The 27,578-nt window shown below is 43.6% G+C and overlaps 1 protein-coding gene across 1 annotated transcript; it reads right to left on the bottom strand.

Annotated features, from left to right (window-relative positions):
* Window positions 1-27,578, bottom strand: LOC139547656 (ATP-binding cassette sub-family G member 4-like). The gene is made up of 17 exons (XM_071356637.1): window positions 27,422-27,578; window positions 27,197-27,262; window positions 26,995-27,038; window positions 21,836-22,118; window positions 8,229-8,346; window positions 7,412-7,544; window positions 6,982-7,032; window positions 6,705-6,850; window positions 5,504-5,627; window positions 5,108-5,222; window positions 4,747-4,892; window positions 4,493-4,591; window positions 4,117-4,285; window positions 3,538-3,638; window positions 3,190-3,348; window positions 2,799-2,917; window positions 1-901 (listed from the first exon to the last, which is right to left on the bottom strand). The coding sequence occupies exons 4-17, from the start codon at window positions 22,074-22,076 to the stop codon at window positions 676-678; spliced, it is 1,947 nt and encodes a 648-aa protein (XP_071212738.1). The 5' UTR covers window positions 22,077-22,118; window positions 26,995-27,038; window positions 27,197-27,262; window positions 27,422-27,578; the 3' UTR covers window positions 1-675.

Here is a 27,578-nt window from a genome sequence, read left to right on the forward strand (position 1 = left end):
AACAGTTAATTGATTAGAGTTTATTAGAGAAACCAAAAAATATATAATTAGGAGAATCATCCATTTTAGAGAAAGGTACATTTTTCAGACAGTATAAAAACAAGTTAATAGCCTAATAATGTACAGGTTTGTTTTTCATACATTGTTATCAGGTAAAATAAGTCATATTTATTTTCTAGTTCTCAAAACCGTAACTAAACCGTAGATGTGAGTGAAAGATAGTCGGAAGAAAAGTGAATAGTTCCGTTCAGTTGAGGCAATTTAATCAACACATGATTACAATACTGATTAATCCTGTCTTTAAAACCAGACACACTCCAGTGCAACAGTAGAATGTCCTCTGGCTATGCCAAGGCTAAACGATATGTAAACATTCTCTGTTTTTGGTTGTTCCTGCAGGTCAGTCCTTTGAACAGTCTGTGTGCCCTCATCAGTACTACCCTACTGTACATAGAGATGCTTGTAGATGCTTGGAGTCCTACTTGCTGAGGTAAAACATTTATGTTTGTTAGATGTCTCTTCTCTGGTCCCATCATGACTTCAACAGAGAAAAGTGATATATTCCAGTTTTTCCAAGCAGCGATTTATGGTATTGATAGATAAACTGGATGTTGAACCCACGTGGTCCAGTACAATAGCTTTTCACAGAACAGGGTGGGGCCTTGAGGGTGAGTCCTATCGCTCTGACTTGACCTTGTAGCGCAGCACTAGGTAGGTGGCGAATCGGAGAATCACGAAGAAGATCCCCAGAACGATGAAGTCCATGTAGAGCTTGGCGTCCTCCACGTCCAACAGTTGGAGGACCTCCTCAGGCTTCTGGAACTTACACACTTTCCCCGGACAATACAGATCGGTACGGTTCATCCCGTATATGGACAGGATCACCCCCTCAAAACCGTACCTGGGAGGCAACACAGACTAATTGGTCTAAAATCTAGATCAAACCAGATGACAGGTACCCGTATTGTTATTATTTGCAGGTCAATGCAATGCAAAGATGAAAACAACCACAGTCTTCCTGTGCATTGCGACATTTTACCCCCCTCTTTTCATATTTTATTGAGATAAGCAGGCATGAAGTGAGTAGTGGAGACAATTATAGGTACAGTGGCAAGAAAAAGTATGTGAACCCTTTGAATTACATGGATATCTGCATAAATTTGACATAACATTTGATCTGATCTTCATCTAAGTCACAATAGACAAACGCAGTGTGCTTCAACTAATAACACAGTAATTATTGTATTTTTCTTTTCTATATTGAATACGTCATTTAAACATTCACAGTTTAGGTTGGGGAAAGCATGTGAACCCCCTAGGCTAATGACGTCGCCAAAAGCTGATTGGAGTCAGGAGTCAGCTCACCAGGAGTCCAATCAATGAGATGAGATTGGAGATGTTGGTTAGAGCTGCCTTGCCCTATAAAAAACACTCACAAAATTTGAGTTTGCTGTTCACAAGAAGCATTGCCTGATGTGAACCATGCCTTGAACAAAATAGATCTCAGAAGACCTAAGATTAAGATTTTTTGATTTACAGTATATGAAGCTGGAAAGGGTTACAAAAGTATCTCTAAAGGCCTTGATGTTCATCAGTCCACGGGAAGACAAATTGTCTATAAATGGAGAAAGTTCAGCACTGTTGCTACTCCCTAGGAGTGGCTGTCCTGCAAAGATGACTGCAAGAGCACAGCGCAGAATGCTCAATGGGGTTAAGAAGAATCCTAGAGTGTCAGCTAAAAACTTAGACATTTCTGGAAGATGCTAACATCTCTGTTGATGAGTCTACAATATGTAAAACACTAAACAAGAATGGTGTTCATGGGAGGACACCATGGAAGAAGCCACTGCTGTCCAAAAAAAACATTGCTGCACGTCTGTAGTTCGCAAAAGAGCACCTGGATGTTCCACAGCGCTAAAAATATTCTGTCGACAGATTAAACTAAAGTGTTGTTTGGAAGGAAAACACAACACTGTGTGTGGAGAAAAAAAGGCACAACACACCAACATCAAAACCTCATCCCAACTGTAAACTATGGTGGAGGGAGCATCATGGTTTGGGACTGCTTTGCTGCCTCAGCTTGCTATCATTGACGGAAAAATTAATTCCCAAGTTTTTCAAGACAGAATGTAAGGCTATCTGTCTGCCAATTGAAGCTCAACAGAAGTTAGATGATGCAACAGGACACCAACCCATTAGATAGAAGTAAATCAACAACAGAAGAAAATACGCCTTCTGAAGTGGCCCAGTCAGAGTCCTGACCTCAACCCGATTGAGATGCTGTGGCATGACCTCAAGAGAGCAGTTCACACCAGACATCCCAAGAATATTGTGGAACTGAAACAGTTTTGTAAAGAGGAATGGTCCAAAATTCCTCCTGACCGTTGTGCAGGTCTGATCTGCAACTATAGAAAATGTTTGTTTGAGGTTATTGCTACCAAAGGAGGGTCAACCTGTTATTAAATTCAAGGGTTCACATACTTTTCCCAACCTGCACTGTGAATGTTTGGTGTGTTCAATAAAGACATGAAAAATTATAATTCTTTGTGTGTTATTAGTTTAAACAAACTGTGTTTGTCCATTGTTGTGAACTAGATGAAGATCAAATCAAATTTGATGACCAATTTATGCAGAAATCCAGGTAATTCCAAAGGGTTCACATACTTTTTCTTCCCACTGTAGAAGACGTAAAGCGTTGGACTCTGGGGTCGAACCTCCACCGCTAGTGGTCATGTTATGTGTAGTTCAAGGTCAGCAGCGTTACCATTAGACCAGACTACAGCACGAGTGGGACATACCTGACATAGGACACATAGGAGCTCCATTGCAGGTACTTGGGAATGGTGTCAAAGTTGACAAAGAAGCCCGAGAAGAGAAGGACAGGAATGGCAGTGACGGGGCCGACGAAAGTGGCCACCTGTGGAAAGATAGACAGGTAGAGGGGCTAATGGTCTGTACACATTGCAAGTGACAAGTAATTTAATGGTGCTCGTGGACAAAAGTAGATCTGGTTGTTCACGCAAACATATGGCAAATTAAGTCACTACGTTGTTTAGGTTGCGCTAGGGTAGTACCGACTAGGAGACACATACCCATGAAGGCTACATGTGCCAGTGCAAAGTGTTAAGAAAATTAGCTAGATGGTGAAACATTAGCATTAGTTCGCATTTTGTTATTTCCAGCAGGTACCTGGAGGTTGGTGGAGGCAGCACCAACCAGGAGCCCTAGTGACTGGGCTACTAGGGCCGTGCAGATGGACAGGGCCAGGAAGAGCAGGAAGCGGGTGGCCTCCGGAGGCTGATCTGTCATCCAGTACACTATACTGCAGTACATGACGGGGCAGAGGACCTGGGGAAGAGCGGGCCGTACTGTACATAAACACTGGGTGGCACTGCTGTATCTATGTTGTATTATGCTGTTGGGGTTCTCTGAGACACACACACACACACACACACACACACACACACACACACACACACACACACACACACACACACACTTTGCTGTGTGCCTGCTTTGTTTGGATGACCAACTCACCTGGAATGGAATGTCAGCCATGGTCTTAGCCAGATAGTAAGCCTTCAGGCTGTACCAGTAGTTTAGATGTTCCCTCAGAAAAACGGACATCTCCAGAGGAACTGCAGGTCAGACATTACGAAACGGCAGACAAGAATTAAACAGTCTGCCTTCTTTAACATACTTACCAATGTCATGGATCCTAGGGGATCCCTGGGAAACAATGACGTTTGTTGCTGAATGGACTATCTAAATGGACTGACTAAATAAATCAAGGGGAATTGACATTGGTTTTAGGGTAAGCTAGCTTGTTTAAACCTAGGGTTAATGATAGCCCTGGGGCCTAGGCTAAGAACATGCACTGTGAAAAGACTTACAGAGACAGAAAACTTTGGTTGCATCCCAAATGGCTTTATTCTATTCTATTCTATTCTCTATTTAGTGCACTACTTTTGACCAGGGAATAGGGTGCCATTTCAGGACGAAACCATTGACTGCAAAGTTCCTCCTGGTGAAGCGTCAGTACACACTTTGAATGCCTATAAGCTTTAAACAATACTGACTAACGAACAAGTCCCCCTCCCAATTCGGTCGACTCACATGTGAGCACGGTGGGCATCAGAGCTCCGAACATGAGGAAGAGCATGGAGAAGAAGAGGAAGCCGGTGTTGTTGAAGACCTTGCTGGCGTCGTTGCCAATGTTCAAGTAGAGCAAGCCGATCAGTACTCCTATAGAGATGTGGGACATCAGCCTTAGGTGTGTCAACACCTGAAACAGAAACGCCCTCCTCTCTTATACAATTCACTCATCCTCATTATAAGCATGCTCAATGGAGAATCTCATTTAAAAGTGACTTGTCCACTAATCCATGGCTAGGCTTAAGACTAGCCCAAAAAGTTGATGTATACACGCGTGCTATTGCTACCTGTTAGCGCCCAGCTACCCGAGGAACCCCTTGTAATTCGACTCACATACCTGGTCTCGACATATTGTTATCAACGTTCTATTGAAGAGAATGCAAAACTGTGTCAGAGTGCTTGTGGCAAATGAATGGCTCTCAATGGCTCCTGAGTTCTGTGAAAAGAGACAGACAGGGGGCATGTCAAGACAAAACAGAGGGCCACTGTCTAAAGTCTGCGTGTGAGTGTGTGAGTGGGTGTGTGTGTGTGTGTCAGTGAATAGGGCTTATTCCTTAGTGATTCTCAGTTGTGTGTAGCATTAGTACTCACCTTGAGGCACTTTGTTGGACAAACAGCGGATGTGTCTTTTTTGTCACATGAGTTCTTCTTCTCCTCTATGGCACACATTCCACCCTGGGCCGCCTCAAACAGAACAGGATTCCAATCTCCATACTCCCCCGATGCCACTTCGATGACTGGGACAGAGAAAATCCTGTTAACACCTTTTATGAATACCCTGTTACTAAAATACATTATGCATAGCTAATAAGGCAATTTAACTGTATTTTTAAGGCATTATGAAGAGGGTATTAACGCAACCTGGCAGAGGTATGCAATGTGGGGCAAAAGACAAAGACATTTAACGGATATTAAGTGTGTGTGCTCTGTTCTGAGGTCCCATTGAACTCACTGAAATCTGCCGGGTTGTGGTAGGTGGGGCAGTGGAGCCCCAGGTTCTTCAGATAGGGGATGAGGTATGGGACGGTGCCTTTGTATATGCACTGGCCCTGACTCAGGATGTACAGCTGTGGAAGGACAAGACAACAGATCAGGTGGAGAGAAAGACACAGCTGGTCCGTGGGTGGGGACCGGAGTTTTTCCTGATCACGTGACCCTACCAGAAAAAACTCGGGGCTTTTATACAACTAGGGGGGCCTGGAAATGTTGTGGTCTGGTCGGGTTACAGGGTTAGGAAAAACTCCTCCCCACAACCAGAGGACAACTGCCACAGCTCCGTATTGTCTCTCAGTGTTCATGTGTTGTCTAATCATTTGATGGAAGTGGACAGAGAAAGGCCTGTTTGTACCTTATCAAACATCTCAAAGAGTTTGGCGCTGGGCTGGTGGATGGTGCAGATGATGGTGCGTCCCCCCAAGGCTAGAGATTTCATAAGAGAAACCACTTGGTAACAGGAGGCACTGTCCAGTCCACTGGAAACAACAGACATAGACAGGGAGAGAGTTAGGGAAGCAGGACCAGCAGGATACCGGTAGTTGACAAACAACCTCTATTTCAAATGAATATGTGTAGCGGGGTGCGTAATTGGCGGCAGAGAAGTCAGGCGCAGGAGAGCAGAACTGGGAAATAACCAGAGATTTATTAAGCAAAACCAACGGCAACCAGAAAAACAAGATAAATGGGGACAAAAATAACCCGTTGTGCGCTCACGGGGAACGTGCACAAGCACTACAATAAACAATCCCACACAAAGACATGGGGGGAACAGAGGGTTAAATACACAACAAGTAAATGAGGGGATTGAAACCAGGTGTGAGGAAAACAAGACAAAACAAATGGAAAATGAAAAGTGGATCGATGATGGCTAGAAGACCGGCGACGCCAACCGCCGAGCGCCGCCCGAACAAGGAGAGGACCCGACTTCGGCGGAAGTCGTGACAATATGGAATGTACTTTATAACACTATGGGTTATATGTCCAATTTACTCCAGCCCCAAAACTCAGGCTATTGATGGCTAAATAATTACAATTTAATTCAATTCCATACAACTTTATTAATCCACGAGGGCTACATTTCACATATTCTGAGGGGGAAGGGGGATTTAATCCGTGGTGGAGGTGGAGGTCACGTTACATCATCAGTAGTGTCATGCCTACTCCCGCTGCCCCTCTCCAGCGCTCGACATCGCCGGTCTACTAACCAGCGGTCCTGGCACCATCATTACGCACACCTGGACCTCATCATCATCTTGATTACTCTCCCTTTATTTAGCCCTCAGTAGCCTCAGTCATTAGGCAGTACTGGTTTCGTTCACGTTCAGTACGCTTCTCCTGTTTTGTTTATCTCCCTTCTCTTATCATTAAACGTACCTTCTGCACCTGCTTCCTGACTCCAAGCGCATACGTTACAAGTAGGACCAGGAGTTTTTCCTCCAGGCCTTAGATCAAGAAACACTGCCACACTACACCACCAACAAGAATGTACAAGGGCTTATCTTGTCCCATAGTTGATGGATCAGGTAGACATGGTGACATAGTGAGCCTCTTACCTGGTTGGCTCGTCAAAGAACATGACTGGGGGATTGTTGACTAGCTCAAGGGCGATTGCCAGCCGTTTACACTGCCCCCCAGATAGGGAGCTGGTGCGAGTGTGAGCACACTCCTGGAGCCCTAGAGCAGTCAGGATCTCATTCACCTACACACACACACACACGCAAGCACACGCACCCACACACACACATTGTCTACCATTAGTAGGTCAACACAAATCACAGTCGTATGTATAATTTCACACATCTGCAAGTTGTTCATTTCTGTCCAACTCACCAGTTCTTTTTTCACGTCCATAGTTTCACTGAGCTTCAAGTTGGCCGAAACCTGAAACAACATCAAATCCATAGAATACAGTAATTTAGCTATGTTTTCGCCATGAAAATGTACGATATCCACTGAAAATGTACGATTTCCACTATTCACCCTGCAGTACATCCAGTGGATGGCAACAGTCACCACTTTCTTCTACACCTCACATTAGTCCATCATTGCTGCATAATAACAAACCACAAACATACAACCTATTTTCCCAATAAGAACATGTGTCTGGGTCATGTTCATTAGGCACCAAACGGAAGAAAACGGACTGAAACAGGGAGGGACTACCCAGATTTGTCCAATAATAATTTTTTGTTTTAAGTTGCAAAACGTTTTAAAATGTTTTCAACTGTGTGCCCTAATGAACACGACTCTGTGCTCTCACCATCATGGCTTCCCGGACAGTGAGGTGGAGCAGCAGCATGTCATCCTGCATGATATAACAGGACATCTTACGAAACGTGCGGAGATCTCTGGGTTTCCCATTCACCAGGATCTTCCCTTTCATGCCTGTTTCCCTAAGGAGGACACACAGGAGTGGAGAATGGACGAATACAAATGTATTAATTTGACTACTCCTGGTGCAGTGACATGATGATTGATAATAAACACACAGGTTCAATTCCATCAAACCCACATTATCTGTAGCTATTTTCCCATGGTCAAACACATCACACAATTCTTTAAAACATCCCAAAATGGTTTTGGGTACTGTGAAAACCTAATACTAGGTACTAGACCTTCCTCACAGTTACTTTAGATGCTTCCAGTTTTTACAAAAATAATGTTATGTGTGCAGGCAGACGTTTGTAAACAAAGACAATGAGTTAACATTCCAATCACAGTGGAATGAAACAGAGCAGGAAGACTTTTTGGGAAATTGATGTCAGATAAGAGGTGTTTGTTTAAAATGGGGATGAATACTTGAATAAGCAAAAATAGTGCTTGCAGGTAGTGTAAGTTATGCAAAAGCAGTGCAGAGCCGTTGCTGAGAGGTAACGTTACCCGCTCATATGCACATGTAGGACCCCCTAGAGACCGGGATTCAATTCCTGCCTCAACCATTTACCCTGTTACACCTATCTCCCTCTCACGTTCTGATATATCTGAATAGAACATAAAAAATATAGGTACGGTAGACTGGTGTTCCATTCTCCTTAAAACAAAAAAACTGTGCAAAAGAATGATAACAGCCCTCTCACCTGTAGCCAGCCAGGATGTTCATCAGAGTGGACTTGCCGGCCCCTGAGGGCCCCATGATTCCAATCAGCTCTCGGCTGCAGAACCTCCCCGACAGGCACTTAAGTAAGGCTTTAAAACCTGGAAAAAGACCAGACACTTAGAAAATCCCTCAGAGAGATCAGTGAGATTGTATTGTGTAAGGAATAGGTCCATCTATGCAGTGGTTTAAAGTACTTAAGTAAAAATACTTTAAAGTACTACTTAAGTCGTTTTTTTTGGTATCTGTACTTTACTATTTATATTTTCTTTTACTTCACCACATTCCTAAAGAAAGTTATTCCATACATTTCCCCTGACACCCAAAAGTACTCATCATATTTTTAATGCTTACTTAGCAGGACATGAAAATGGTCAAATTCACGCACTAATCAAGAGAACATTCCTGGCCATCCCTACTGCCTCTGATCTGGTAGACTCACGGACTCACAAAACACAAATGCTTCATTTGTAAATTATGAGTGTTGGAGTGTGCCCCTGGCTATCTGTAAATTAAAAATATTTGCTTAATATTAGGAATTTGAAACGATTTATCATTTTACTTTTACTTTTGATACTTAAGTATATTTTAGCAATTATATTTACTTTTGATACTTAAGTATATTTAAAACCAAATACTTTTAGACTTTTACTCAAGTACTATTTTGCTGGGTGACTCATTTTTACTTGAGTTATTTTCTATTAATGTATCTTTACTTTTACTCAAGTATGACAATTGGGTACTTTTTCCACCAGTGCATCTATGTCACAAATGGTATGAGTTAATGCATTGACAAGTTGATTAATTTCAGTAACAAATCAAATCAAATTGTATTAGTCACATGCGCCGAATACAACAGAATGTAGGTCTTACATTACAGTGAAATACTTACTTACGAGCCCCTAACCAACAATACAGTTTAAGAAAATACGGATAAGAATAAGATATAAAAGTAACAGTAATTAAAGAGCAGCAGTGAAATAACAATTGCGAGACTATATACAGGGGGGTACCAGGACAGAGTCAATGTACAGGGGCACCGGTTATTTGAGGTAATATGTACATGTAGGTAGAGTTATTAAAGTGACTATGCATAGATGATAACAACAGAGAGTAGCAGCGGTGTAAAAGAGGGGGAGGGGTAATGTAAATAGTCTGGGTAGCCATTTGACTAGATGTTCAGGAGTCTTATGGCTTGGGGGTAGAAGCTGTTTAGAAGCCCAAATCTTTTCAGTCTCCTGAGGGGGAATAAGCTTTGTCGTGCCCTTTTCACAACTGTCTTGGTATGCTTAGACCATGTTAGTTTGTTGGTGATGAGGACATCAAGGAACTTGAAACTCTCAACCTGCTCCTCTACAGCCCCGTCGATGAGAATGGGGGCGTGCTCAGTCCTTTTTTTCTTGTAGTCCACAATCATCTCCTTTGTCTTGATCACATTGAGGGAGAGGTTGTTGTCCTGGCACCACACGGCCAGGTCTCTGACCTCCTCCCTATAGGCTGTCTCGTCGTTGTCGGTGATCAGGCCTACCACTGTTGTGTCATCGGAAATGATGATGGTGTTGGAGTCGTGCCTGGCCGTGCAGTCATGAGTGAACAGGGAGTACAGGAGGGGACTGAGCACACACCCCTGAAGGGCCCCTGTGTTGAGGATCAGTGTTGCGGATGTGTTGTTACCTACCCTTACCACCTGGGGACAGCCCGTCAGGAAGTCCTGGATCCAGTTGCAGAGGGAGGTGTTTAGTCCCAGGGCACTATGGTGTTGAACGTTGAGCTGTAGTCAATTAATAGCATTCTCACATAGGTGTTCCTTTTGTCCAGGTGGGAAAGGGCAGTGTGGATTGCAATAGAGAGTGCATCATCTGTGGATCTGTTATGGCGCTATGCAAATTGGAGTGGGTCTAGAGTTTCTAGGAAAAACCCTAGACCCACTTCATTAAGTTTGCTGACGACACAACAGTGGTAGGCCTGATCACCGACAATGATGTGACAGCCTATAGGGAGGAGGTCAGAGAACTGGCAGTGTGGTGCCAGGACAACAACCTCTCCCTCAATGGAGCTGATCGTGGACTACAGGAAAAGGCGGGCCGAACATTAACATCGACGGGGCTGTAGTAGAGCGGGTCGAGAGTTTCAAGTTCCTTGGCGTCCACATCACCAACGATCTATCATGGTCCAAACACGCCAAGACAGTCATGAAGAGGGCACGACAACACCTATTCCCCCTCAGGAGACTGAAAAGATTTGGCATGGGTCCCCAGATCCTCAAAAATTCCTACAGCTGCACCATCGAGAGCATCCTGACCGGTTGCATCACCGCCTGGTATGGCAACTGCTCGGCATCTGACCGTAAGGCGCTACAGAGGGTAATACGTACGGCCCAGTACATCACTCGGACCAAGCTTCCTGCAATCTAGAACCTACAGTATATAATTGGTGGTGTCAGAGGAAAGCCCATAAAATTGTCAGAGACTCCAGTCACCCAAGTCATAGACTTTTTTCTCTGCTACCGCACGGCAAGCGGTACCAGAGCGCCAAGTCTAGGACCAAAAAGGCTCCTGAACAGCTTCTACCGCCAAATGGCCACCGGACTATTACATTGACCCCCCCCCCCCCCCCCCCCCCACTGCTGCTACTCGCTGTTTATTATCGATGCATAGTCACTTCACCCATACCTACATGTACAAATTACCTCTAACCTGTACCCCCACACACTGACTCGGTACCGGTACCCCCTGTATATAGCCTCGTTATTGTTATGTTATTGTGTTACTTTTTATTATTTTTTACTTTAGTGTATTTGGTAAATATTTTCTTAACTCTTCTTGAAGTGCACTGTTGGTCAAGTTTCACATTAATGTCCACACTTGTTGTATTCTGTGCATATGACAAATAAAGTTTGATTTGAAATCTAATCAAACACTTCATGAGAGCCCATGAGCTGATGTTGCGCAACATTTTGTCATGCTTCTCCTTGTCGAGGATCCAAGGCCTCAGATCAGCTTGGCAAATGGCTGACAGATAGCCAGACCCCCTCTCTACCACAGGACAGAAGGGGGGGGGGGGGGGGGGGCTGGGCTGGTTTTACGACACCTTCACACAATGTTGTAAATTAAGTGAGAAAGAACTCCCTTTGGTCTCTAGTATCAAGATCGGAATGGCTTTGCTACAGAGAAATGTTTTCCTCACAAAAACTCTAACGTCAAAAAAAGTGAATATTGGAACAATATTTGTATGATAGGAATGTTAGGAATGGTCAGTGGGGACCTAAAGAATAATCATGTCATATTGTTTATTATTTTGTAATGTTATTAAAAACTGTATGAACCAAATACTGTAACTTAGGAAGGAAACACATTCTAGCTTTCAAGTTTCCATCCAATATGATGTTAGTATAATATGAAGAACGATTAAACTATTTTTGGTAAGATAGGAATGTGATTTTGGTTTTCTAATGAGATAATGTTTTTTCATGTCCGTTGCACATTAACTAAGCCACGCCCCTAAAGAGGTCAGAAGAGTGTGTCAGTGTAATGGAACCGCCTTTCCGACCAGAGTGCTTAAGAATTAACATATCAGACCAGCAGACGGACAGCGTGAGCTTAACGTTACGAATCATTGAAACTACCAGACCAGTACATTGCCAGGTTGCTGCTGGCGTGTAAAGTGGTTTGGAGCTGAACCCTGAATAATCCACCAAAGACTATGCCAGAAGACGTGAGAGCGTGGTCCACACGTTGAAATGGTTGGAAACTCTGAAAACCAACACGAGGTGAGAAGATAACCTTCACTACGAGAACAGAAACATTCACAGTCTGCAGCTGTGCATTTAAAGGTGGTCCTAGAACTTTGACTAAAGACACGGGGTGGGAAGGAAGAAATCCCATCTCAGACAATCACTGGTGCATCTGAGTAGCTGTTCTATTTGAACACTCCACTACTAGAGAAGCTCTACAACTAAGAAGGACATTGTGACCTCTGGTGGACAAGCCGAGCCTTACACCAAAGCATGAACTACAACTACCCCTCCCCATAGAAGGGTTGATTGGTTCAACAGAGATAGACAACAAACAAAGACATCTACGCGGAAATAGATACATTGCTTTTCTTATCCGAATGGGCAGTGGTTAGGATGCTAAGTATTCTGATTACTCTGAGCGTAGTTTCCAAATGTATGTACGATAAGTTTGACTCGCTATATCCCTCTCTTCCTGACCCCTTCCTTTTGATAACCAAGCAGTCATGCTGTTGTTAGTCCACTAGGGAACTGTTTCCATTGTATTACGTTTCTAATCAATAAGATTTTCTCATGGATTAAGTGTGTATGTATTCTGTGTTAATATTTAGTTAGTTAGTAAATAAATAATTAAACAATTTTGTGTTGTACAGAATGATAGTAAAGTTAGGGTTCTTGCGGATCCAAGGATTATGCGACGTTCAGAAAGAGACTGATATGAGGTAAAGATTAATAAGTGACTGTTATTGATATAAGAGATATCTATATTTCTTCTAGAGTTAATTCGGGAGATGGTAACTCGTTAAACAATTTTTCTCATGGTGCCCCAAATTCCTAATGAGTTAATTGTTACATGATTAATTTAACCGGGTGACTATTAAACATAGTTAGTTGATTCGATAAGTAACAGTCATCACGTTAATGAAAGTCACATCACAACAATTTCTATAGGCTATGCAATTGCGTGAGAAAACAGAGTGATGGCCTCTATTAAAAACAGGAGTATCCCATCAGCTTTCTATAGGCTAGGCCTACTATATTTATTTTAAAACATTCCTAATATTAAGCACAATGCTTCTCTTTAAAACATGAGTATGGCCTACCTGACTGGCATGAAAATGAACCACAGAAAAGCGTCCTCCATTCACTATTTAAGTGCATAGATGACATTTTTCCCGCTGCCCCTGTTTCGAGACAGGTGCATGATAATGGTCCATTTTAAATCAAAACAAATTTCACACATATTATTTAGTATATGTAAAGACAAGATGAAATCAAGAATAGTGTGATGGGTGACAATATTAGCCTTGTGAATCACTTGTGAATAATATATTATCACTTGTGAATTATGCCCAGTTTAAGGCAAACAGCACATGCTTTTTTTGTGAGTAACTTTTTCAAATCATAGTCGCACACCTCATGTACCCTAGCCCATGGGCCTATATGTTGGATTAAGGTATCACAACTAAAGTGGCCAAATAACTTCTTAAAATGAAGCACATGAATCCGCTTTACAACAGGTGTAGAGCCTAACTAGCATACATATGCAGTGCATGAGTTTCAAGTTTGGGGAAGATCATTTTCTTAATAAAAGCATTACATGCATAACCGCATTTGTGATCACTTTTGAGAATGGTGTTTTCCTGCTAATGGAACAGGTTTTTTTCCTTGCTAAAACAGTTTTGTTATGCTAGTGGTTGTATTAAATTTGGGATTTATCGCATCCTACAATTGTCCCAAACTATGTTTGGAATATTTATTTTTCGCACAAAATGGAATAGGTCAACTTTTGTACTATGAGGAATAGTAGATTGACATAGGCTAGTGCTTTTGCTGTTCATTAGGCCTTCTCATCTTGTTAGCTGACGAAAAGTAAATGTGGACAGTTCTTCCAATATCTTCAATATGTGCCTCAGAATTGGATAAGGACCCGCGCAGTTGCTTCCCCAATGTGTTGGTCTTCACTTGTAGCCTGTGAGAAAGGTTGGTGGTTAGTGGTTAGAGCGTTGGGCCAGTAACCGAAAGTTTGCTAGATTGAGTCCCTGAGCTGACAAGGTAAACATCTGTTGTTCTTCCCCTGAACAAGGCAGTTAACCCACTGTTCCTAGACTGTCATTGTAAATAATAATTTGTTCTTAACTGACTTGCCTAGTTAAATAAAAAAGACCCAATCACGTGACTGAGAGCCATGTGAGTGAGAGGTGCTTTGGCACGCAGCTGGAAGAAGGGAATTATAATTATTATATACAGCCCAGGGCCATTGGTCGCAAACGGCATGGATTTTTTTAGGGGGCATTACGGCCACACAAAGCCGGGAAATTCAAGGCATTATCAAGTGCTTGTCAAATTGTGAATGAGAGACTGATGAAGTGTGTACAGCCTATGCAAAAAAACTAAGCAGAGATGCCTTTCATTTTTCAAATCAACATTAGAGTCGCATTATGCAGCATTAGAATGTATTACAAATCAAAACATATATCCCAACATTTTTATCACAACTAAAGTTACATAAATATAGGAGTACCTGTTTCTTTGTTAACCACTCAAAACAGCTCAACACAGAATAGCCGCACGTGCGCACTCCCTCAAATCGTTTGGAGAAAATATCCTTTCTATTTTGTTCAACTGTATTCTTCATACTTTTCCCACCGTACCTTTACATTTACATTTACATTTAAGTCATTTAGCAGACGCTCTTATCCAGAGCGACTTACAAATTGGTGCATTCACCTTATGATATCCAGTGGAACAACCACTTTACAATAGTGCATCTAACTCTTTTAAGGGGGGGGGGGGTTAGAAGGATTACTTTATCCTATCCTAGGTATTCCTTAAAGAGGTGGGGTTTCAGGTGTCTCCGGAAGGTGGTGATTGACTCCGCTGACCTGGCGTCGTGAGGGAGTTTGTTCCACCATTGGGGTGCCAGAGCAGCGAACAGTTTTGACTGGGCTGAGCGGGAACTGTACTTCCTCAGAGGTAGGGAGGCGAGCAGGCCAGAGGTGGATGAACGCAGTGCCCTTGTTTGGGTGTAGGGCCTGATCAGAGCCTGAAGGTACGGAGGTGCCGTTCCCCTCACAGCTCCGTAGGCAAGCACCATGGTCTTGTAGCGGATGCGAGCTTCAACTGGAAGCCAGTGGAGAGAGCGGAGGAGCGGGGTGACGTGAGAGAACTTGGGAAAGTTGAACACCAGACGGGCTGCGGCGTTCTGGATGAGTTGTAGGGGTTTAATGGCACAGGCAGGGAGCCCAGCCAACAGCGAGTTGCAGTAATCCAGACGGGAGATGACAAGTGCCTGGATTAGGACCTGCGCCGCTTCCTGCGTGAGGCAGGGTCGTACTCTGCGAATGTTGTAGAGCATGAACCTACAGGAACGGGTCACCGCCTTGATGTTAGTTGAGAACGACAGGGTGTTGTCCAGGATCACGCCAAGGTTCTTAGCACTTACCTTCCCTGCTATGCAATCTGGTTTCCGAACTGGTCATGGGTGCACCTCAGCCACACTCAAGGTCCTAAACGATATCATAACCGCCATCGATAAGAGACATTACTGTGCAGCTTTATTCATCGACCTAGTCAAGGCTTTCGACTCTGTCAATCACCACATTCTTATCGGCAGACTCAACAGCCTTGATTTCTCAAATGACTGCCTCGCCTGGTTCACCAACTACTTCTCAGTTCAGTGTGTCAAATCGGAGGGCCTGTTGTCCGGACCTCTGGCAGTCTCTATGGGGGTGCCACAGGGTTCAATTCTCGGGCCGACTCTCTTCTCTGTATACATCAATGATGTCGCTCTTGCTGCTGGTGATTCTCAGATCCATCTCCACGCAGACGACACCATTCTGTATACTTCTGGCCCTTCTTTGGACACTGTGTTAACTAACCTCCAGACGAGCTTCAATGCCATACAACTCTCCTTCGGTGGCCTCCAACTGCTCTTAAATGCAAGTAAAACTAAATGCATGCTCTTCAACCGATCGCTGCCCGCACCTGTCCGCCCGTCCAGCATCACTACTCTGAACGGTTCTGACTTAGAATATGTGGACGACTACAAATACCTAGGTGTCTGGTTAGACTGTAAACTCTCCTTCCAGACTCACATTAAGCATCTACAATCCAAAATGAAATCTACAATCGGCTTCCTATTTCGCAACAAAGCATCCTTCACTCATGATGCCAAACATACCCTCATAAAACTGACCATCCTACCAATCCTTGACTTCGGCGATGTCATTTACAAAATAACCTCCAACACTCTACTCAGCAAATTGGATGCAGTCTATCACAATGCCATCCGTTTGTCACCAAAGCCCCATATACTACCCACCACTGCGACCTATACGCTCTCGTTGGCTGGCCCTCGCTACATATTCGTCGCCAAACCCACTGACTCCAGGTCCTCTATAAGTCTTTGCTAGGTAAAGCACCGCCTTATCTCAGCTCACTGGTCACCATAGCAGCACCCATCCCGTAGCACGCGCTCCAGCAGGTTGATTTCCCTGGTCACCACCAAAGCCAATTCCTCCTTTGGCCGCCTTTCCTTCCAGTTCTCTGCTGCCAATGACTGGAACGAATTTCAAAAATCACTGAAGCTGGAGACCCATATCTCACTAACTTTAAGCACCAGCTGTCAGAGCAGGTCACAGATCACTGCACCTGTACATAGCCCATCTGTAAATAGCCCATCCAACTACCTCATCCCCATACTGTTATTTATTTTTTTGCTCCTTTGCACCCCAGTATCTCTACTTGCACATTCATCTTCTGCACATCTATCACTCCAGTGTTTAATTGCTAAATTGTTATTATTTCACCACTGTGGCCTATTTATTGCCTTACCTCCCTTATCTTACCTCATTTACACACACTGTATAAATACTTTTTTCTCTATTGTGTTATTGACTGTATGTTTGTTTATTCCATGTGTAACTGTGTTGTTTGTGTCATACTGCTTTGCTTTATCTTGGCAAGGTCGCAGTTGTAAATGAGAACTTGTTCTCAACTAGCCTACCTGGTTAAATAAAGGTGAAATTAAAAAAAATCTAAAATACAATTTTGGCCTGTCATGGCAAGCATTTAGACATGCAAGTGTCTCTTCATCTTGTACGATTTCTGTATCGTATTAATGTGGTTTCTGAGACTCTAACCACTTTTTCAGACATGTAGTACACACCTTATGTGTTCAGACTTTCAAATCCAGTCGAAAGTGCACGACCTGGGCTATGGGTTCAGCTAAAAGCCCTACGGTACTAGGGGCTCAATTACAGAGCAGAACACAGAGAAGTATTGCATTTTATTAATGACAAGGAAAAATGGTATAAAGGTCTATAGGCACATTCTTTGGAAGTTGATGCGTGGTCAATAATGGTCTTTAACCTGATGAGGTCACTAGTGGGGTTGCTGCACAGGAGGAGAATAAATATTCCCGCCATAGTCGCCTGCTGAGATCACAACCGTGATTCGTTACCTCCTGGATGCTGTAGTTTGTTTTACAAGGGTTATTTTTTTCATTAAGAAGGAGGATTTATTGACTGGATGCAACAACAACAACGACAAAAAACGGCCAGCTTGGAAGCTGAATGTAGAAGGTAAATACTTTGGTCGCTGCAGGATGAGCTCAACTTAACACTCACATTTTACCCTCACATTTCATCAACAATAACTTTATCCTTTGAATATCCTCTTATCCTTTGGGATAGCATTGGGATGCTATGTCAGCCGTGTTTAATACTCCTTACAGTTACCATAAGGTGTTCTTAAGGTGTTCATAAGGTGTTCTTAAGGTGTTCATAAGGTGTGCGTAAAGGTGTTCTTCTATCCTCAGTGTTAAGAGAAACTCACTCTACATGCCTTAATAGATTGAAAGTGGTGGGGAAGTACATGACCTGACAAAAACTATGTGGACACCTGCTCGTCGAACATCTCATTCCAAAATCATGGGCATTAATATGGAGTTGGTCCTCTCTTTGCTGCTATAACAGCCTCCACTCTTCTGGGAAGGCTTTCCACTAGATGTTGTAATATTGCTATGAAGGACTTGCTTCCATACAGCCACAAGAGCATTAGTGAGGTCGGGCACGGATGTTGGGCGATTAGGCCTGGCTCGCAGTCGGCATTCCAATTCATCCCAAAGGTGTTCGATGGAGTTGAGGTCAGGGCTCTGTGCAGTTCAGTCAAGTTCTTCCACGCCGATCTCGAAAAACCATTTCTGTATGGACATTGTGCACGGGGGCATTGTCATGCTGAAACAGGAAAGTGCCTTCCCCAAACTGTTCACACAAAGTTGGAAGCACAGAATCGTCTAGAATGTCAGTGTATGCTGTAGCGTTAAGATTTCCCTTTACTGGAACTAAGGGGCCTAGCCCGAACCATGAAAAACAGCCCCAGACCATTATTTCTCCTCCACCAAACTTTACAGTTGGCACTATGCATTAGGGCAGGTAGCGTTTTCTTGGCACCCGCCAAACCCAGATTTGTCCGTAGGACTGCCAGGTAATGAAGTGTTATTCATCACTCCATAGAACGTGTTTCCACTGCTCCAGAGTCCAATGGCGGCGAGCTTTACACCGCTCAAGCCGACGCTTGGCATTGCACATGGAAATCTTAGGCTTGTGTGCTGCTGCTCGGCCATGGAAACCCATTTCATAAAGCTCACAGTGAGTTTTTTGGGCTGACATTGCTTCCAGAGGCACTTCGGAACTCGGTAGTGAGTGTTGCAACCTGAGACAGACGATTTTTACGCGCTACAATGTACGTGCTTCAGCACTCTTCGGTTCCGTTCTGTAAGCGTGTGTGGCCTACCACTTTGCGGCCCAGCTGTTGTTGCTCCTAGACGTTTCCACTTCACAATAACAGCCCTTACAGTTGACCAGGACAGCTCTAGCAGGGCAGACATTTGCCGAACTGACTTGTTGGAAAGGTGGCATCCTATGACAGTGCCACGTTGAAAGTCACTGAGCTCTTCAGTAAGGCCATTCTACTGCCAATGTTTGTCTATGGCGATTGCATGGCTGTGTGCTCGATTTTATACACCTGTCAGCAACGGGTGTGGCTGAAATAACTGAATCCACTAATTTGAAGGGGTGTCCACATACTTTTGTATATATAGTGTATGTGTATTTATAGTGTATTTCCAATTAGCTAGTTCCACCTTGTCCTTGATCTCTGTCATGTGAGGTGATGACAGCATGTGATGTCATGTGATGTGATCACAATACTAGGGCAGGGTCAAAATGAATTAAACACATGCACGTGCATGCACACACAAAGCTGTGTTTACGTTACTTGTCAAGACTTTTTGGTGAGTAAAAATATATTCCCATTCAAAATTCTATTTCCCCAAATCCCAAAACATAACCCTAACCGTAAACCTAACCTTAACCCCTAACCCTAAACCTAAAACTAACCCCTAAACCTAACCTTAGCCCTAACCCCAAACCTGACCCTTAAACCTAAAATAGCCTTTTCACTTTTCAGGACATGCAAAATGTCCAGATTTTTCATAAATGTTATTGTTTTCTTATCATGTCAGGACATTCTGGTCCTGACAAGAAAGGACAACAAGTCCACACACACACACACACACACACACACACACACACACACACACACACACACACACACACACACACACACACACACACACACACACACACACACACACACACACACACACACACACACACACACACACACACACACACACACACACACACAGAGAAAAAGAGGCTGGAGGTGTTTACATCTTAGTATTTGCTTTGGGGAACAGTTTAAAGGAAACAGGAATACTAGCAGTGTAAGACATTGTCACATGCCAAAATATAATGTTGCTATTATGCAGGAAAACAGGTGCTTTTCCTGTCTCAGTTAGCTCCCCGTGGCTTAAGACCTCTTTAAATTCCAGGAAGCACACTGTTCTATTAACTCTCCACATTATATCCTCACACAGCACAGCAGCTCAGCTGTCTATTTTAAGGAACACCTTTGAGGCAGGATTTCAGCTAGATTTCAGTATGCTACTTATTCACATGCCTTTGTTTGGAAAAGGGCTTATCAGCAGCTAGCTGCACCACATCAATCAATGGCTCACTGAGAGTGCAGTGGATGGATGGATGGATGGTGTGCGTGCATGTGTGTGTGTGCCCGCGTGCATGCGTGGGTGTGTGTGTGTGCATGTGAACCAGACTGAGACGTGCATTATGTGCTCCGTGGCTTTGATTGAATTGGAATCTGCCACTTATTCTCGAGTGCTCTCGAGAAAGTCTGATTCAGACTGCAATGCTAAATAAGGCAATGACATTTCAAACAACCTTCAATGCAGCTGACATTCCATTATGTGATATCAGACAGCCTGTGTAGAATGAGAGAACCAGCCTATATGACACAAGACTGGTCTGCAGTGCATTTATCTAGGCAGCGATGCTGCTGCACCGAGGGGAAGATGACAAACACTGACAATGGAAAGTGTTTTATGTGTTTTATTCAAGGTTTGCTCGTGGCTTTTGGGAAGGTGCCCGGTTAGTAAGGGGAGTGGAAGAGTTTTTTTTCGTCAAAGATCAGGGCTTTGCTACAGGTCTACTAGTCTCTGACAGCTAGCGTGAGATTTGATCATGGCTTTGAAAATTCAGATCTTCAGGTCTGCCGTTCATTAATGTACAACTAGTGCCAGGTCATATGGTTAGGAAAAAGTCCTGGGCCTAATTGTGACTGGGTGAGGATGGTAAATCCATGGGTTTCATAACAGATTACTAGTATGTCTGTGTGCTAGCTGGCATACCTCTGTGTCAGTCATCTGTGCTTACCTTGAACCTATGCTCCACTAAACCTTCATCATGTACAGTGGTGCATACAGTACATAAACACAGTACAACATATACACTCAGTCAATTAGTTTAATTCTCTGACCCAGGTATCTCTTATCAAGAGATTAGCTGTACTGAAATGCCTTGGCTGTCACACAGCCAAATTCATGTGACTTGTTGGGCAAGAATCAACTGATTCGTTGCTTTTTCCTTGATGATGGGGGACATAAAACAGTTACTATATTGATCTATCCCTGTCTGCCAGCAATGTACATGCAGCCCCAGAGTAAGATGTGGATTAGGCCATTCAAAGCAACTGACAACTGTTTGCAAACCTGTCAAACTCCTAGGCTAGGCCAGGGGATACTTACACACTCAGTGTGTGGCACCATGGCACTCTTAATGACTATGTCTGGTTTCCAAATGGCACCCTATCCCCTATATAGTGCACTACTTTTGACCAGAGCCCTGGTCAAAAGTAGTGCACTATATAGGGAATAGGGGGCCATTTGGGACGCACACCTGTGTATACGGATGTAAAGCCACAAGTCCCTTCACCCGGTAATGATGAGCTCCCCCAAAATGAAACATATAGGAGCCCAGAGCCCTGGTCAAAAGTAGTGCACTATATAGGGAATAGGGGGCCATTTGGGACGCACACCTGTGTATACGGATGTAAAGCCACAAGTCCCTTCACCCGGTAATGATGAGGTCCCCCAAAATGAAACATATAGGAGCTGTGATCGGTGTTCATGGATTTCAGAGACAGCTGTGTGTATTAGCATGGGGGCTGGCTGTGCTGGCTGAAGGGGATAGGTTCTCTACCACTATACTGCATGGCTTATGAATGTGAGGAACAGTGAGAAGGTAGAGAGAGAGAGAGAGAGAGAGAGAGAGAGAGAGAGAGAGAGAGAGAGAGAGAGAGAGAGAGAGAGAGAGAGAGAGAGAGAGAGAGAGAGAGAGAGAGAGAGAGAGAGAGAGAGAGAGAGAGAAAATCCTGCCCCATACATCTGTTCGTTTGAGGATCGTCGACAGACAATGTGGTGTATGTTACTGTACCTCTCTTTCTCCAGCACGGCCCTTCCCGGATGGTGTAGGAGAGCTCTGTGAATTCCAGGTCCACCGCCGAACGCTTGGGGAGATGGGAGAAACGCTGGGCCTCTGTGATGTGGTTCTCCACCTTCTTCAGATTTGTCAACAGAGAAGGCTCCTGTGTTCCCCCATTACAGATGGTTTCCTCCATCGGGATGCTGACTGATTCAGGTTCAGGAGGCTTTACGTCCATGCCACTATCAGCCATACCACCGTTCTGCAACGGGGGTGTAGCGGTGTGTTTGAGGCCCTACAGGAGGGAGGAAGAAAAATATTTCCAATTTTTTCCCATATATCTTTTTACTTATTTTTATTTACATTGTCTCTGTTTTGTTTGTGTGTCGTGTATTCATCCTGCCTGCAAACCAAATTTCCATATGGAATAATAAAGATGACCTTTAACCACATGGCGGTGCAATTCCGATAGGATATGGTGATCCAAATGTGCCACTCACACACAATCCGGCAATTGTGCAGCTGGTAAGAACATCATCCGACAAAATGTATTCTTCCTTCCTTCCTATCCATAAAGTACAGGTCTGTAAGGTGGATCTGGTCTAGATGTTAGTGCTCTGGCAAGAAGCACATACTGTATCTGGTTGCAGTCTAAAGGGGCTGTGCTGATACATAGAAATCACTGAGTAGCAGCAAGTCCCAGGAGGTTGTTTTGAGGAGAGGAAACACCACTGGCTAACTGCAGAGGCAATGAACAAGCAAGCAAGCAAGCAAGCAAGCAAGTCTGTCTGTCTGTCTGTCTGTCTGTCTGTCTGTCTGTCTGTCTGTCTGTCTGTCTGTCTGTCTGTCTGTCTGTCTGTCTGTCTGTCTGTCTGTCTGTCTGTCTGTCTGTCTGTCCACCCAATCCTCAGAGTCAAACACCATGGATTGTGTTCTGCTCAAGCTGTCAGGGGGATATGTGCCTGTGATAAGAACTAGCTGTAGTTTCACTTTGATAAGAATTGTAGGATTGTATAACGTTCCCGGGGAACTTCGGAATTACATGTAGGGGTGACTGTATTCCTAGGACTTCCATTGTCTCGGAAGATGATGAGCGCCTGAGAAATGCAATATTTTCCGTGATCATAAAGTGATGAATCCGTTATTATAAAGATGATGGAAATAGAGATATGTAATCTGGATTTTGTTCTTAGAAGAGTCCACTGTAAAGTTCCCAGACGAAGGTGGTGTAGTAATTTGTCCTTTTTTTTTTCTGAAGACAGAAGTCACATTTAATCACTCATGGGTTCCTAATCCGTTGAGGATTAACATTTACTTTCTTTTACCCTTGATCTGGGAGGGCTGGGAGCTGATGCTGGGAGCTAAGGCCTGGAGCTGAGTCTTGGGAAAGTTGCAGCCGTTACAGGTACACTGCCAACCACTGGCATTCCAATAATGTATGGGAATGGTGTGATCCTCGACTTGCCCTTATTACAAATCTCGGCGCACACATTCTACTGACAGAGGGGAGAGAGGAAACCCTATTGGTCTCAAGGGATTCAGCTTTGACAAAAGATACAGCCATGTTACGTGGGCCTAATATGTCACGAGTCATGACAGCCAAACTAGAAGCTACGGTACTCTAGGCTAATCCATGCCTGTCCTCTTCTGAACTGACCTCACTTACCAGGCCTTAGATCATTCAACCCAAATATCCCATAGCAGGCCTACAGTACATATCTAGTTAGGACCTTATGATGCCTTCGTATGGATTACATAACACCTATATCTGTTAATGTTCATACATTTTTGTTCAGGAAGATATTAACATCTTACCTGTTATATTTGAATGCCAGGTTAATTGTGTCTCATTTCACAAGTATTTAAATCAGGACATTTTTTTTTGGTCAGATGTGCATTTCCATCTACACTTTTTTTTTTTTAAAGGTTCTAAATGATTCTTCAGCTTGTCTCTGTAGAAGACCATGTCATGGTTCCAGGTAGAACCCCTAGAACCTTCTTGGATGACAAAGGTTTCATGTAGAACCCTTGTCCCTGTGTAGAGGAACTTTTGGAACCTTTTTTTCTAATAGTGTCGGACTGTGTGTAAATGTTGGTTAGTTAAGGAAATCAAGAAGGGTTCAAGTAAGTCACTACTTTTAAAACATACCCTAAAGACAGAGCTGGCGAACACAATGGGATGGAGAAATGGATCTACGGGTCTAGCCTCTACTGTTGTCACATCAATCATACTTTCATATCACATCAATCTGACTACATTTATGAATTTGTTGGATCACTATGTTATCACAGGAAGGAGAGCAACAGATCACCATATTTCAACTAAGAGCTGAGGAAGGCAAGCTTTTTGATAAGTAATGTAGAACCTCTGCCTGAAGAATAATGAGATCAACAGGGAAGTGGGCTTGGTCTCTAATGACTTACTGTAGTTTTCTAGTTTTCTAAGACCTAAATTCGTAGAAGAGTATTTGGAGAAAGGCTCACATTCTAACTGTCTGTACAGCACAGCCCCCCACCACATATAGAACACGTTGATTTGCCACGTTAAAACAGTTGTGTTGAAAGGAGTCGGTTAACCCATGTCATCATGTCCAAAACAAATAATGGCATGACACACTAGGCTAATCAATACATCCCACTGATGTTACAATATCTTATAAACAGGTCCCTGATTGGCTCCATTTCTCACAATTAGACCCTATCTATGTGAATTAACCAGTCAAAATAGCTACAGTATATCTACACTGTAAAAGGGTTACCATGAATTTGACAGTATTTTACAGGCAGCTCGGTGCAAGTAAAATTCTGTATTTAATATTACAGTACACCTACTGTAATATAAAAACAGTATCAAAGCAAGTACTGTGTCATGACACATAGTACAATACCGTAGAATGTACTGTATTATACTGTAAAAAGTAAATGTTACCGTAATCTGAATTAATTAATGGATGAATGAATGGATAAATTAACTAAATTCAGTGAGTGGAGAGGTTTGTATTTCACAGTATTTTACTGTAATTACAAGGGATTGATGCAAGCAGGTTGGCTGCTAGGTAAAGTGTTTACACATTAAAGCATATTAATGACTTCTAGACGTCTTAACGAAGGCCTCCAAACTGGCAGCGACTACAGGGCAAAACAGGCCAAAAGGACCAAAATGCTCAACCATTTAAGGTTTAAGACTAGCTGCCACTTCAAACTGTCCCCTATAGATAGATATAGCTCTGGCTGTAGGAATTTTCATACTATCATCCCGTGCCCAAGAAAGGGACAGTAACTGAACTGAATGACTACCGACCAGCAGCATTCACATCCATCATCCTGAAGTGCTTTGAGAAGCTAGTCAAAGACCACATAACCTCCTCCCTCTGCGACACACTCGACCGTCTCCAAATCGCCTACCATCCCGACAGATCCACGGACGACGTAATCGCCATTGCACCGCACACTGCCCTCACCCACCTGGACAAAACAAATGCATATGTGAGGTTGCTGTTCGTCGACTACAGCTCGGCCTTAAATACCATAGTGCCCTCTAAGCTCACCACAAAGCTCACAGCCCTGGGACTGAGCTGCTCCCTACGCAACTGGGTCCTGGACTTCGTGATGGACCGCCCCCAGATGGGGAAAGTAGGCAACTACCTCCTCCACACTGATCCTCAACACGGGGGGCCCCGCAAGGGTGCATCCTCAGTCCCCTTCTGTACTCCCTGTATACCCACGACTGCATCTAACTCCATCATCAAGTTCGCTGATGACACGACAGTAGTAGGCCTGATTACCAACAACGACGAGACGGCCTACAGGGAGGAGGTAGACACTGACGGAGTGGTGCAAGGTAAACAACCTCTCCCTCAACATCTGCAAAACAAAGGAACTGATTGTGGACTTCAGGAGGAACCAGGCTGGCCATCCTCATCAACGGGGCCGCCGTGGAGACGGTCAAAAACTTTAAGTTCCTCGGTGTACACATCTCTGGGGAGCTGAAATGGTCAAACTACACAGACACGGTGGTGAAAAAGGCACGACAGCGACTTTTCAACCTCAGGAAGCTGAAAAAATGTGATCTGTCCCTGAGGAACCTCGCAGTGTTCTACAGGGGCACCATAGAGAGCATACTGTTGGGCTGCATCACAGCTTGGTACGGCAACTTGGTATCACTGCCGACCACAAGGCGCTACAGAGGGTGGTACGCTCAGCCAAATGCACCAATGGGAGCACACTGCCTGCCCTCCAGGACATCTACAACACCAGGTGTCGCAGGAAGGCCAGGAAGGTCATCAGGGACCCCAGCCATCCGAGCCACGGACTGTTCTCTCTGCTTCCATCACTCAGACGCAGGCAGTATAGGATCATCATGGAAAAAAACTGAAAGAATGGCCAATAGCTTCGACACCCAGACCATCAGGCTGCCTAATAGCCACCACTAATCAGATACCTGCTCTGCCTGTCCCCCTACTGCACCCCTGGACTCTTCCCCTGTTGCTCCCCCTATGGAGAGCCCCCCAAATCAGACATTTACCCTGCCCTCACCCCAATGGTATTTTACCATGTTACAGTTGTAAATATGTATATATTATTATTGTTATTTTTTTACTGTTCATTTACTTCCCTTTGACCTGCACTGTTGCAGATCAGAGTTTAATATTTTCTCTGTACCCTGCATTTACATCTGCAACCTTGTGCATGTGACTAATAAACTCTCTAAATCTCTACATTTTAAATTGATGGGGCTACTATAATCAGATAGGGCGTTAAATTGGTACAGCATTCCCCCCTCATGGATGCAACAAATATAGCATCATACAAGACACCCCTCAAAATAAATTAATGAGCCAGAAACAACAATACCATGCACCATGCACCATGTCAAAAGGTTTTTGGCGCTCCAAAGATATGGTACAGTACTGTATTCCGTGGAGTGGGATTACAGTACCATTTTAAAAAGAGCAATTTTCTCACAATTTACCATAATATACTTTTCCCACAAAGCACCATAACGTTTCAGAGTTGTATTTTTTTTTACCGTTGATAATATCTATTACCATTTAAATGACCGTTTTCTGTTAGTGTATATGTAATAAATGCATCGGATTAACTTTGATACAATGACAAATGTCATAATACTTCATAATAATCATTTTAAAAATCGTTAAAAAATAACTCACCTGAAGTTAACTCAGGATAAGAGGAATGTGTTCTGTTCCTTCCTCTATCATGTGAATTAAAACAAGACAGGGTTAATTTAACAGCTCTTGTTAAAAAAGAATGATTGAATCATATAAAATAACAGAAATGACAGGTGACGTTCGATGTCAAGCAGCACATGCGGATTATAATAACGTCTGGTCCATGTTGATGCGTCCTTACGATTAGGATGCGATGCTTGCTCTCTTCTTCTAAATCCTTAGGTGCGCTAGAACTGGCAGATCTGTCCTGAAATAGAAAGATCCACTCTCATTTCCGAGATGTGACGACTATCAGTCATTCAGAGTCCCATTTCGGGAAAGAGAATGAATGGATAGCCCAACCTGAGGTTCTGTGACAAAATGCAACGCTCAACTAAATTAAAGGACAACTGATGCAATGACAGACCTTACATTCGCGGCTTCCCAATAAGTTCGCTTTTTCTGACGGTATTCAGCCTATCTTCACACTGCGTACCGCAACACAGGCTGCTAGGCTACACAGTCAAGGTATTGCCCGCTTCTAGCATTCAGCGCTCTCTGCCTGTGTCCTAAGGCGTTCCTCG

The sequence above is a fragment of the Salvelinus alpinus genome, chromosome 21 (assembly GCF_045679555.1).
Source record: "Salvelinus alpinus chromosome 21, SLU_Salpinus.1, whole genome shotgun sequence".
In the NCBI taxonomy this organism is placed as follows: Eukaryota; Metazoa; Chordata; class Actinopteri; order Salmoniformes; family Salmonidae; genus Salvelinus; species Salvelinus alpinus.